The 13,946-nt window shown below is 43.4% G+C and overlaps 1 protein-coding gene across 1 annotated transcript in view; it reads left to right on the plus strand.

Moving 5' to 3' along the window:
- The first annotated feature begins 1,279 nt into the window (after nucleotides 1–1,279).
- Nucleotides 1,280–13,946, plus strand: part of CCDC81 (coiled-coil domain containing 81) — a 27,283-nt gene continuing 14,616 nt past the window's right edge. Inside the window, exons 1-7 of the mRNA XM_015823922.1 lie at nucleotides 1,280–1,378; nucleotides 4,237–4,298; nucleotides 7,329–7,485; nucleotides 9,345–9,601; nucleotides 10,293–10,378; nucleotides 10,826–10,917; nucleotides 11,968–12,088. Coding sequence (XP_015679408.1) covers nucleotides 1,300–1,378; nucleotides 4,237–4,298; nucleotides 7,329–7,485; nucleotides 9,345–9,601; nucleotides 10,293–10,378; nucleotides 10,826–10,917; nucleotides 11,968–12,088 — 854 coding nt within the window. The 5' untranslated portion in view covers nucleotides 1,280–1,299. The remainder of the gene's footprint in view (nucleotides 1,379–4,236; nucleotides 4,299–7,328; nucleotides 7,486–9,344; nucleotides 9,602–10,292; nucleotides 10,379–10,825; nucleotides 10,918–11,967; nucleotides 12,089–13,946) is intronic.

Genomic DNA, 13,946 nt, shown 5'->3' on the forward strand with positions numbered 1-13,946 from the left:
AGATAGATAGATAGATAGATAGATAGATAGATAGATAGATAGATAGGGAGATAGATAGGGAGATGATAGATGGAGAGAGGAAGAGATAGATGATAGATAGATAGATAGATAGATAGATAGATAGATAGATAGATAGATAGATAGATAGGGAGATAGGGAGATAGATAGATAGGGAGGGAGATAGGGAGGGAGATAGGGAGATGATAGATGGAGAGAGGAAGATGATAGATAGATAGATAGATAGATAGATAGATAGATAGATAGATAGATAGATAGATAGATAGATAGATAGATAGATAGATAGACAGACAGACAGACAGACAGAGAGGGAGAGAGGGAGAGAGGAAGATGATAGGTAGATAGAGGGAAAGAGGGAGGATAGACAGACAGACGGAGACGGAGAGAGAGAGAAGATGATAGGCAGGCAGGCAGGCAGGCAGGCAGACAGATAGATAGATAGCAGAAGGGAACAATCAGAAGCAAGGTGGAGGGGCTGTTTGGAAGACCTGAAGGACCAACTTAGGAACAGATCTCCTTGAAGAACCTCTATGTATGTGGTCGCTAAGAGTCGAAACCGATCTGATAGCCCATAAAGAAAGAAAGAAAGAAAAAAAGAAAGAAAGAAAGAAAGAAAGAAAGAAAAAGAAAGAAAGAAAAAGAAAGAAAGAAAGAAAGAAAGAAAGAAAGAAAGAAAGAAAGAAAGAAAGAAAGAAAGAAAGAAAGAAAGAAAGAAAGAAAGAAAGAAAGAAACTCTCTTGGTATCAGTCCTTCTCTGATCATTTCCTTGTGGACCAACTTTTTTTTCCCCTTCATTCCACCCAACCTTGAAAGAACGTCTAAAAAGAAGCCGGAGGATTCTAAAATCGAACCGCGGGACAATTCATATCAAAGCCGGGCGGGGGAATCCTCTATTGTGACGTCACTCCTGGTAACCAGTGCGCGAGAAGCGCGTCCTAGCGACAGCCCCGCCCCTCCCGTTCGCCAGCCCCGCCCCCGGCGCTGTGGATGCCCTGCGTTTCGCAGAGTTTCTCTCTCTCCCCCTTCTCTCCTCCGAGGGGCCGAGGTTCGCTCCTTGCATTGATGGGGAGGAGGAGGAGGAGGAGGAGAGCCGGAGAAGGGAAATGGGGCGAGCTCGCTAAGGCCCTGCTTTTTTTTTTTTTTTTTTTTTCGTTCAGTTGCCCTCCCGCTTTGACTTCCTCTTACACTGTCGTTGAAAGGGGTGGCGCTTGACTTCCTAGTCGAAGACACGGAGGTAGAGACGAGGACTCCGTTAGGATAAATTGGGCCGAGAATGTAAACATGTTGGACACGATCCGAAATGCAATCACAGAGGCTGGCAAGAATTTGTTCATAACCCTCCCCAAGCTCACTTCGGAAGGTAAGGTTTATTTAACTGTTGCATTTAAAAAAAAAAGGGGGGGGGAGGAATATACTCTAGGGCTGTGAATGCCTTTTCTGGTTAGATCTGTAAAAATCCCTAGTTTTTGACCTCCCAGTGTTGGAATAGAGCAGACATGTCAAACCCAAGGAACGCGAAGTGGTTTCATGTGGCCCGCGAAGCCATGCTGGAAACAGTGAGGGAACGGCCCCCGCTGCCTTGGCCCTGGCCCAGGCCGGCCGGGAGCCAATGTACAATTTTGTGGTGGCCGTCTATGCTGAAACGCATTCAGTCTTAGCTCCACAAGGCCGTCTGGAAACAGCGAGGAACCAGCCCCTGCTGTGTCGGTCCTGCCCCCTGGGTGCATGCTGCGGAGGTGTCACCCTTTGTGAGGAATGAAGAAATGCACCATCGCCTGGAAGTGGCCAGCAAATGGCCCTCGCCTACTTCACATATCCGGCTTGATGGGCTCCGGCGGAGGGGTTTCACACGCAGTGAGGCTTCTCCAGTGGACCATGTCTTGGCGCTTGCCCTGGTCCCACCCCCTTCTGCCAGAGACCCTCAGATCTGTCTCACTCCTGCCCAGGCCCCCACAGGCCCCCTTGACGCGAACGATGTAGAGCTGGCCATGCCCACCCAGTAGGCCACACCCACTCCATCCACGCCCACCCAGTAGGCCGCACCCACCCTGGCCACCCCCCCCAAGGGCAACCCCAATGCTGATGCGGCCCTCAATGAAATTGAGTTTGACACCCCTGGAATAGAGCATGAAATTTCCCAGAATATGAAATGGAAATGTTCCTTTTTAGGGAAAACATGGCCCAGTTAAGCAAGCCAAGCTGGCAGGTGAGGTTCGTTCCTTTGCAAAACTTGTGGAAATTGGATGGTGGATCTAATTCTCAGTTAGGACTTACTGGTGTTATTATTCTTTGGTGGAGTTTATTCAAAAAATTTTACCTACTTAACTATTTATTATTAATTTATCTCTTCTGGTAATTTAATTCTGTTAATTTCTCCTCTTTCAGTACCTTGGAAGGTACGGAACTCGGGAGAGTTTGCCTTAGTTTACCACTAGATGGCAGCAGCAAGCTATTGTGGCTGCCCACAATAAGCTAAGCAGGGTCAGTCCTGGATAATATTTGGGTGGGAGACAACAGGGAGATTTCAGGGCTGTAAATTAGACTGGAGGCAGATAAAGGCCATTCGGCAAGAAAGGGAGGGCAAAGCAGAAAGGACAGTGATGTGTTTGCTTCTCAGTAGAGAGCTGCACAACATACTCTTATCAGGAGTTGAGTTTGATTGGAAGGAGGGTTTATTTTTTTATTTACTTTGTTTATTTGAAAGAGGATTTATTTGTTTATCTGTATCCAGCCTTTATTATTTTTACAAATAATTCAAGGTGGTGGACATATCAGGCACACTTTCCTCCTCCCATTTTTCTCAACACAGTCAACAAAGTCACCCAGCTGGCTTTCATGGCTAGGGTGGCACTAGAATTCATAGGTTCCTAGTGATTGGCCCAAAATTACCCAGCCGGCTTTCATGGCTAAGGTGGGACTTGAACTCTCGGTCTCCTGCTTTCTAGCCTGGTGCCATAACCACTAGACAAAACTGTCTCTATTGGGTTAATTGGCCCCTTGGTTGCAATCCCAAAACATCTGGATCACTCCTTGAACACCATCAGCATTGACAAAATCCACATCGGCCAATTGCAAAAGGCAGCTTTAACAGTTTACACCCTACAGTGATGATGCCTTTGACACCATCAACTAAGACCTGCCTATCCCAGGGCCTTGGGAAGGAGTCAGTAGATGGATAAAAATGCCAAACCCTATCTTATAACATCTCTCTGACTGTGCAATGAGCCGCAATAATAAATAATAACTGGAGAAAATCATAAAATACAAAGACCTGCAAATAGGGATTGAATGACTGTGGCAAAAGAGAGCAAAGATAGAACCAGTAGTGCTAGGCAATCCCAAAACATCTGGAGCCGCCCTTTGAACTGCATCGGCATTGACAAAATCACCATCGGTCAATTGCAAAAGGCAGCTTTCTTTGGAACAGCTTACATCCTATGCAGGTGCTTATTTTTTCAGGGTCAGTCCCTGCTGTGTGAACCAGGCTCCCTGTGCAATTGAGATGGTTCCCACATGATTGACCATCTGGAAACTTAAAGACCAAATTGGTCCATAGAGTCAGTGGCGACTGAGAAGTCCCCAGTGAGAAACTGAGTTGTTTGCTGCATTTTTTTAAATGCTGTCTTTATCATGAATGTTTGTATGGAATTGTCATTATGTATACAGGTAGTCCTCAACTTACAACGGTTCGTGTAGTGACTGTTCAAAGTTACAGCGGCACTGAAAAAAGGGACTTATGGCTATTTTTCACACTTGTGAACGTTGCAGCATCCCCAAACTCATGTGATCAAAATTCAGATGCTTGGCAATTAACTCATATTTATGACAGTTGGAGTGTCCTGGGGTCATGTGATTACATTTTGTGACCTTCTCACGAGCAAAGACAAAGGGGTATCCAGATTCACTTAACAACCATTTGACTCATTTAACAACTCCAGTGAGTCACTTAACAACTTTGACAAGAAAAGTTGTAAAATGGGGAAAAGCTCGCTTAATGGCTGCCTCGCTTAAAAACAGAAATGTTGGGCTCAATTGTGGTCATAAGTCAAGGACTACCTGTACTTATAAACCATCTAGAGTCTGACTGATTGTCATGGACAGAAATCAAATTCATCCAGCAATAAATCAGTTCAGTAAGCTTCTGTCTAGAATTTTTCCTCTTTGTAGAGTTATGTAAAAATTGTGTTGAAAAATAAATATGTGTGCCTTACATTTCAGAGGTTGTTAATATTTGGGACACCGTTTCTGAGTTTGTTGAGAAGCAACTATCAATGAATAAGGTAGGCCTTTTTGTAATTTTTTCTGCTTGCATTCTTCAGATCTGGGTGTTTATTATTTGTATTTGTATCCTGCCTTTATTTTTTTACAAATAACTCAATATGGCAGTGGTGGTGAACCTATGGCACGGGTGCCAGAGGCGGCACTCAGAGCCCTCTCTGTGGGCACGCGCGCCGTCGCCCCAGTCCTAGGCCTTCAGCTGAGTTTTATAAAACCTTTTCGCTTTAGGCCTCCGCCGCCATGTGCAAAAAAAAAAGGTTCAATCAGCCAATTTCAACTTCTCGCGGGAAAAAAATCTTACAAAGTTGGAATTGATTGATTGAACTTTCCCACCCAGTCTGCCGTTCCCACCGCAGCCATGCCCAGCCAATGGGCCACGCCCACCCAATTGGCCACACCCAGCCAATGGGTCACACCCACCCGGCACTCGACGATGCATAAGTGGGTTTTGGGTTGCAGTTTGGGCACTCAGTCTCTAAAAGGTTCGCCATCACTGCAATATGGCAAACACATCCAGCGCACCTTCCTCTTATTTTCCCCGCAACGACAACCCTGTGAGGTGGGTTGGGCTGAGACAAAGCGTGACGGCTCAAAGTCACCAACTGGCTTTCATCTTGGCTAAGATGGGCTTGAACTCACCGTCTCCCGTTTTCTAGCCTGGTGCCTTAACCAAGGCTCCAGACTTTGTGGGCATGACTTTTTCTTTTTTTAAATGTACAGGAAGGAAACACTCTTTCGTTAATAAGATTAGGTGGTGAGGAATGCCATAGTCAAAGTTAACTGTGGTTGGCTTCCTTGAGAAAGATAACTTACCTTACGTGCAGCCAGAATCTGAAGATTACATTTAACACAGCACAGTAAGTGAGCAGGACAGTTCGGCTGAAATTGGCATACGTGAGACTGATTGGGGTAGATTGTAGGGGTGATAGTGAAATATAACTTTATCCTATTTTATCTGTCTGCATCTTTTTTTTTTTAATAAATTTGTATTATCTGTCTGCATCTTAAATTGCTGTACTTGATTCTAATTTCATTTTAAAAGTGTATTTTATCCCAATTTCATTTCAAATTGTATTTTATTTCTATTTTATTCTAAATTATATTCTAAATTATATTTTATCTATCTGCATCTTAAATTGCCGTACTGGATTCTAATTTCATTTTAAAAGTGTATTTTATCACAATTTCATTTTAAATTGTATTTTATTCTAAATTATATTTTAACTAATTCCACCCTAAATTGTTTTTACTGCATTTTTCGTATAACGTGTGTTTGGAACTCTGCACCTTGATATGGCCCACGGGCTAATCAATAAAGGTTATTATTATTGAGAAAGAGGAGTTACTGTGTCTCCCTGAAAATAAGAGCTATCCTGAAAATAAACCCTAGCTTGATTTTTATGTATGTGCCTAATACAGGGGTAGGCATCTTTGGCTCTTTTATGACTTGTGGACTTCAACTCCCAGAATTCCTGAGCCAGCCATGCTGAGGGGAAAGGGAGAGGTTTCCAAGCTGAGTCATGCTGGCTCAGGAATTCTGGTAGTTGAAGTCCACAAGTCATAGAAGAGCCAAGGTTGCCTACCCCTGGCCTAATATGGCCACCCGCCCATTCCGTCTGGTTGTTCGCGGTGTTGCCGTCATGAGGAGAGGCGAGGCAGGTGGGGGAGGGGGTGGAACTGCCCTACCTGCCTCACACCTGCTTACCTCAGGGCCCCCGCAGCCAGGCCTTCCACGCCCCGACACCTGCCTCACCTCACGGCGGCGGCACCAACAAGCCCGTCCAGCAGGAGCCTGCATGGTCACCGCCAACCCACCACTTCTGTGGCCGCTCACCATTGCTTGTGTGCGTTGCCCCCCGGCCTCCGTTTCACCGGCAGAGGCCTTCAGGAAAGGCCTCTGCAGCCGAAAATGGAGCCCTGAGTCTTATTTTCGGGGAAACACGGTAGTAGAGACCAGCAGGAAGTCTCATGTATCTTCAAACCAGGCATTTGGTCACCACTTTCACATAGATTGTCAAAGACAGACTTAGCATTTATCTCAGCTATTGCTCAATTTGTCCTTCCTTCCTCCCTCCCTCCCTCCCTCATTTATTTCCCATACAAATTTTAAGATCTTCTCTCAGTCAGAAGACAAGGGATTAAGAATATATAAGCATAGACTGTGTTAAATCATACCCAAGGCTTACTTACTCCACCCATCAGAAGTTCGCATTCAGAGCGATCAAGATATTTTTCTTAAAAAAATATTTCACTTCATCAGTGACTCAGCTGGTGCTGCAGTATTAAAATTCTTTTGTTCTGTGATTTATTATTCCTTAAGAGCAAGCCTTCCAATTTTCTCTTTGCCTGTCTGCCTGTCTCCCTATTGTTACGTTTTCTCTACATTTTTAGAACAGACCAGTGTTCATTACCCTTATTTTGCTGATATTTGTAGGGGAAAATGCTGGTTTGGTGAGTTTGTTGTTGTTAGTTGCGAAGTCGTGTCCGACCCATCGCAACCCCATGGACCACGTTCCTCCAGGCCTTCCTGTCCTCTACCATCTTCTGGAGTCCCTTTAAGCTCACGCCTACTGCTTCAGTGACTCCATCCAGCCACCTCATTCTCTGTCGTCCCCTTCTTCTCTTGCCCTCAATCTTTCCCAGCATTAGGCTCTTCTCCAGTGAGTCCTTGCAGCATCCCTATGGTCACATGATCAAAATTTGAGTGCTTGGCAACTGGCTTGTATTGATGATGGTTGTGGGGTCCCGGGGTCACGTGATCATCATTTGTGACCTTCCCAGCTGGCTTCCAACAAGAAACATCAACGGGGGAATCCAGATTCGCTTAATAACTCTTAACAACTGAAGTGACTCACTTAATAATGGTGTCAAGAAAGGTCATAAAATGGGGGCAAATCTCACTTAGCAACTGTCTTAGCAGCTGAAATGTTTGGCTCAGTTGTGGCTATAAGTCAAGGTCTACTTGTACTGTAGGTTGAGAGCCTTCAACATTTTGCTGCTCCAACTCTCACTTGTAACTCTTTCTTTTCCAGGGTGTCCAAATTCCTGGTCTTGGGACGTTCTCCTTCCTTAGAGAGAAACTGCAAGTTGGCAGCAATAGATCCATGTTCCTGCAACGGCCTGTCTTCCTTCTTTCTGAGAAACTTGCCCAGATCCACGGACTAAAATTCAACAAAATACGCATTCCGGGTGAGAAATTCAGTTGCAAGCTTTTCCTGCTCCTTCAAATCTAAACCCTTTGCTTTATGCAATCAAGTTACCCACTGAACAACATCAATCGTTTTAAAAGGATTATTTATTTATTTTATCAGACTTGTTGTCTGGGTTACAGCTCCTCTTTCTGTCTCCCAAGGTCATTCCTGCATACCATTACAGTTATTGATTGACTGGATCCCTATGCCACCTTAAGGATGGGCTCTAGGTGTCTATGGAGATTCTCAGTCATCGAGGTCATAGTTGTCTCAAAGTTGCTTTTTCAAAAGGCAACTGGGACTGTTGTTGTTGTTTTTTGTTATTGTTTTGAGGAAGAAGGACGTTTCACTTCTCATCCAAGAAGCTTCTTCAGTTGTGATGGTGGGGGATGGAAGCATAGGTCTCCTTCATCCCCCTATCATAACAACTGATGAAGCTTCTTTTTTTTTTAATTAAGCTTTATTGATTTTTAAAACATAAATCACATAGTAGTTGGTTAACAGTGTGTTTGCTTGGTTTACATTTGTAAAGAAAAATCGTTAACAATTGGTTTTTATAATTCACAATCCACATGTTCAAACAAATGTTTCTTTTTTTCTTAAATATTCTCTCTGGTAGATCTATTCTTAATTTTCACTTTAATATTTTAATATTTTTCCTTTGATCTGTATCTTTCTTGATCAATGTATTTTGCTGAATCAGAGAGTTTTTCCATCTATTTTTCCCCAACCAATTATACAATTTGTTCCAGATTTCGTAATAATCTGTTTCACTCTTATCCTTGAGTTCTAACGTCAACCTATCCATTTCAGCACAGGATAAAATCTTATTTATTACCTCTTCTTCTGAGGGTGCCTCATTATCTTTCCATCTCTGTGCAAAGACTAATCTTGCTGCTGTTAGCAGGTGTAGTAATAAGTATAGGGATCCTTTATTGTATCTATCCTTAGTAATACCCAGCAGAAAGAGTTCTGGCTTTAGCTCAATGTTCTGCATTAGTATCTCTTCTAAGCTTAACAGTCCAGGCTTTTTTCCTCAAAAATGTTTCACTTCTCATTCAAGAAGCTTCTTCAGTTCTGAAAAAGAAGGGAAACGTTTTCGAGGAACACCCCCCCCTACCCCCGAGAAAGTCATCTTGCCTTTTGGAAAAACACCTTTGGGACTGAAAGTTATCCTGCTAACATGTTATTTAGTGCCGTGGTGTCCCAGTGGTTAGAATGCAGCATTGCAGGCTAACTCTGCCCACAGCCTGGAGTTCGATCCCGACTGGCTCGAGGTTGACACAGCCTTCCATCCTTCCAAGATCGGTAAAAGGAAGACCCAGATTGTTGGGCGCAATAGGCTGACTCTGTAAACCGCCCGTAAAGCATTATGGGGTGATATATAAGTCTAAGTGCTATTGCTATGATATCAGTTTGCCTATAGGGCAGTGGTGGCGAACCTATGGCATGCGTGCCACAGGTGGTACTCGGAGCCCTCTCTGGGCACGTGCGGCATTGCCCCAGCCCCATCTCCCCCCCGCAACCTCCGTCCTCACCAACAGCCTGCCCGGAGGAGAGGCTCCCCCAGGCTCCCCCATGTGGAGCAGTGGAGCCAAGCACATGGCAGCCGGGCAGCAGGGACAAGACTGCCCTCGCGCCCCATCATGTGCAGATGCTGCTGCGGGGTGCGGGTGGAGGGCGTGACCGCCATGACGCTGCAAGGCTGCCTGGCAATCTGTGGTGAGTGGCCCTGTAGGCGGGCAGAGTGGGGGGGCGGAGCGGGGGGGCGGGGGGCAGGCCAGTTTTGGGGCACTCGGTCTCTAAAAGGTTCGCCATCACTGCTATAGAGTATTTCTCCCTTCCATACCTTCCTAGGTGATATCCCTATTGTCCAGCTGAATTTCATTGTGTTGTCCCTGGACGGCCCCTTCAACAGGGACACAGTAGAAGGATGTGTCCGAGAGACCCTCCTGTCTTTCTCGAGGTCCATTGCCACCAAACAGACGGTCGAGTTCACCTTCAAAGGGATTGGCGTCCTGATCATCCGGGATAACAAGGTGAAAATGAAGTTTTATAAAGATTTTCTTCACACCATGGATGGAAGCGGAACACTCTTAAAAGCCCTGACAAACGTAAGTTGGTTAGGTATTCGTTATGTTCTAAAACTCGATAGCCTTATGGTTACATCTTAATAAAAAACAAAACCTGCTAATGATAAATTCAGCATGACGATGGCACCAAAACGACCAAGTGACGGGGTTCAAGCCAAATCAGGACCACTATCGGTCTGAGATGCCTGGGTTTGCCCTTTTGTAACAATTAGGTATAATTAATTAAATTAACATATGTCTTTAAAAAATTACAAATATAAAATTAATATAATGAAATCAACATAGTATGTTTGTTGTGTTTATAATTAGCATGTTATAATTTTTCTCGGCTGCCTTATATGTTTATTTTTCTACTATATTGCAATTGTTTCCAATAGTTTTTAGACTTGTTTGCTACTAGACTCACATGCCCGAGGTAGGAGGCAATAAAAATTAAATAAATAATGAGAATGAGAGAGGGAATGTGATGTTTTTGGATGATTGTTTAAGGCCATTCCTGTTCTTCATGAATACTAGAGGGAGGAAGATTACCGTATATATCCGTCCATCCGTCCATCCATCCATCTTATAAAGTGGTATTAACACTGTTACAATAGCTTTACAATAAAGTAGGATTACGGTAGCTCTTCTGCTGATCTAGTCTATCTTGTAAGGCGAATTGTAGGTTTTATCAGTCTCTGGATGCCATGTTGATTCTCCTTTTCTTCAACAGAGGCCAGGAACTGTGGACTCTGTGTTGTCAACCAGAGACACATCCACTCCACCGTTTTGTCCTTCCAACACTGCGGTGTTTCCAAGGTGGGTGTGTTTCTCTAATCAGCCCACAAGTTCTCTAACCCAGGGGTCTGCAACCTTGCCAACTTTAAGACTCGTGGACTTTAACTCCCAGCTGGCTGGTTGAAAAATTCTGAGAGTTGAAGTCCACAAATCTTGAAGTTGGCAATCCTAAGTAGTGGCAGATATTTCTTTCTCTGGGCTCAATGAATAGTCTGCTGCAAACTCTACATAGGCCTCAGGAAGGGCATCCAGCCGGTAAACACTCAAGCTCCATTCAGTTGCCCCGACCCCACCCCGATGCAAGAGATTACAGGGTCGTTAAGAATTTTTTTTAGCATACATGACTTTGGTTTGCTTGTCTGGTCCCTCTTGTAGGGCTGATATTTTGAGACTCTTGAAATGCAAAGCAGACAATGAACCCTTTTAGTGTGATTGATTCATTGATTCAGTTCCCCCCCCACCCGGTAGGCTTGAGGTCAAAGAAATGGAAACCATTGCTGAAGAAGGCGAAAAGTTGAGCAGAGAGCAGGAGCAGTTGGACAAAGAGAGCTCTAAAAAAGGTTGGATGAGAATTTTTGTGAACTGTGTTATTGATCTTTACTTCACAAGTAGCAAGGATAAGCATGTGTAGATGCTGTTTTTCTGACATCTGATTGGAAACGGGCTGTAGAGAAATCCCAAGTCCTTGTAAAATCACTGAAAAACCTAAATCAGGGTTCTTCAAACATGGCCCTTTTATGACTTGTGGACTTCAACTCCCAGAATTCCTCAGCCAGGCACGCTGGCTGAGGAATTCTGGGAGTTGAAGTCTACAAGTCATAAAAGGGCCAAGTTTGAAGACCCCTGATCTGAGAATAAAGGTGCTTTTTAGATGGCCAAGTCCTCTATTTTAATCCCTTTTCTTATTTTGTTGAGGGAGTTCTAAACGTTTGCCCCTGAATTCCCCTTCTAATGACACTCTTTTGTAGACGGGTGATGGAAGTATCTGGTGCTAGAAGAGAACCAGTGATGCTGAGAGACTCAGACAATATATGAATTTAAAATGGCAGCCCAGTTCCAAAACACCTGGTCCAGAGTGGATCACCTTGGCACTGGTTGGGTTGGAAGAAGACTAGATTAAAAGACGGGATCAAAAGACTGGTGTTGTGGGCAGACTGCAGGAGAAAAACTTGCTTTGGATTCCAAGTTCTCTTGCCTCTTTCATCTCTGTACTTCTTGAAGCTAGAAGGTCCTCAGTAAAGATCGAAAAGCAATATTATCCATAGTTAGCTTGAAAACTCTTTCATTGATCTCCCTTTCTTCCGCCGCGCCCTCAAGACATGGCTATTCCAACAAGCGGGACTGGCCTAGGGCAATTTTTAAGAGGGGTTTTTAGAGGGGTTTTAATTATATTTTAATCAGACAATTTAAATATTTCATTTTAATTAATTTTAATTTTGTAACTGTTAGTGGTGTTTTTAATTGATTGTCAGCCGCCCTGAGTCCGCAAGGAGAAGGGCGGGATATAAATTCGAATAATAAATAAATAAATAAATAAATAAATAAATAAATAAATTGATAGCTTGCTGTTTTGTCCTGAAGTTCCCAGATAACCTCTGCTTTATTTACAGAAAACGTGTTCTCCAAACGCTTTCTCTCCCGTCAAGCAATTTTTCCCGCCAAAGTGACCGGGATCAGTTTGACTGAGGAACTTGAGAAAAACCTGAAACCCAAACCACCACCTTCTTCAAGGTAGATCTTAAATCTGAGAGCATCGGTGAGATTTTTCTCTTAAAAAAAAAAAAAGAAGAAGCTAGATATCTTCCTTTTCTCTAATTAAAACAGTCATATATTTTTTTTTTTGCCATCTCTGCGAGCTCCATCACTTTTCCCATCCATTGGAGTATTGACGCATCTTTCCATCTCTGTGCATAAAGAATTCTTGCTGCAGGCAAGGTGAATTATGCTCTGGCTTTATGAAACAACCCTGCACTGATTCTTAAAGTGAATATAAAAATAAAACCAGAGACTTTTCTTTGGATTTAATGGAAAAACACTTGGAAAAAAAAATTGGGTCTTCGATGTTATATACGTTGATGGCAGCAAGATTACTTTATCCACAAAAATGGAAGGACACTTTGATTTCCACAATGGATGAACGGCTGCAAAATTTGATGGAGTTGGCAGAGATGGCTAAACTGACTGCTCTGATTAAAGAAAAAAAACACAATTACTTTTGTTTCTGCTTGGAAACCGCTTCTGGACTTTGTGCTTGAGGTGGGGGAAAAAAATGAAACTTTGATTTTGCATTTTGCCGATTAGATAGGTTTGTTCTTATAGAAATGACTAGTTTATATTATTATATGAAGGTAAAATTTGAGGTTTGATGTTGTTATCTTATCCAACTGCACCAAAAGGAATCAGAAGTCAGTGCCTTTTCTTTCTTTTTCCCCTTTGCCCTACACTTTTCCCTCCCTTATTTTCCCACTATTTTCTTTTGTATTGTTTTGTATTTTATATAATATTTGGATAAACTAATAAAATGTTGAATCATAAAAAAAGAAACAACCTTGCACTGAGGAATGCTGTTGCTTTTCATCCTTTCTGGCCTGATGGTCACATTATTTTGATTTTATTGTACTTTATTTAAGATGGCTAAACAGATAGGAAGAGATATACAAAAGCAAGGAAAGGAATATCAACATGTTAAAACTAATTTCAAACCACAGCTCTGATCGGTTCAGCCATCCAAGTCAGAGCCTGGTTGATCAGACAGGACGAGGCTTAGAGTCACATATTTCACCTTGCCTAATTCATTCTCCTTTGTCGCTTTTCAATTCACGTTTGGTAGTGGTTAGCATTATTCATGAAGTCGAACTGAATTCTATCCTTCCTCTTCATCGCAAACAATTGTTGAGCCAGCGTCTTGCGCACCGGTTGGCTTTTAAATATTTTAGAGGATCGTCTTGAGTAACGGAGCCTGCCAACGGTTGATCTTTTGTCTGTTGGAAAGTACCTCTGAAAAGCTGACTTGCGTGCAATTTAATATGTAGGGGCCTCTTGATGTTTAGTTTAAGGCACACCTTCGTAAAAGGAGATAACAGGGAAAGGTTTCCGTGTCAGTTGTGTCCAACTCTAAGGCATGGTGCTGACCGGCCGTACTCAGCGTGTGGTACTTGGCGTGTGGTCCTCAATGGGACCGCATCTACATGGAGGGAAGTGTGTAGTGGGGTGCCCCAGGGCTCTGTTCTGGGCCCAGTGCTCTTCAACATCTTCATCAACGATTTGGACGAGGGGATAGATGGGGAACTCATCAAATTTGCAGACGATACCAAGCTGGCAGGAATAGCCAACACTCCAGAAGTCAGGCTTAGGATACAGAAGGATCTGGACAGACTTGAACACTGGGTGCTATCTAACAAAATGAAATTCAATGGTGAAAAAAGTAAGGTTCTACATCTAGGCAAGAAAAACCAAATGTACAGGTATAGTATAGGGGGTACCTTGCTCAATAGTAGTAACTGTGAGAGGGATCTCGGAGTCCTAGTGGACAATCACTTAAATATGAGCCAGCAGTGTGCTGCAGCTGCCAAAAAAGCCAACACAGTGC

Source organism: Protobothrops mucrosquamatus, unplaced genomic scaffold, assembly GCF_001527695.2.
Source record: "Protobothrops mucrosquamatus isolate PMUCROS unplaced genomic scaffold, P.Mucros_1.0 scaffold2049, whole genome shotgun sequence".
Lineage (NCBI taxonomy): Eukaryota > Metazoa > Chordata > Lepidosauria > Squamata > Viperidae > Protobothrops > Protobothrops mucrosquamatus.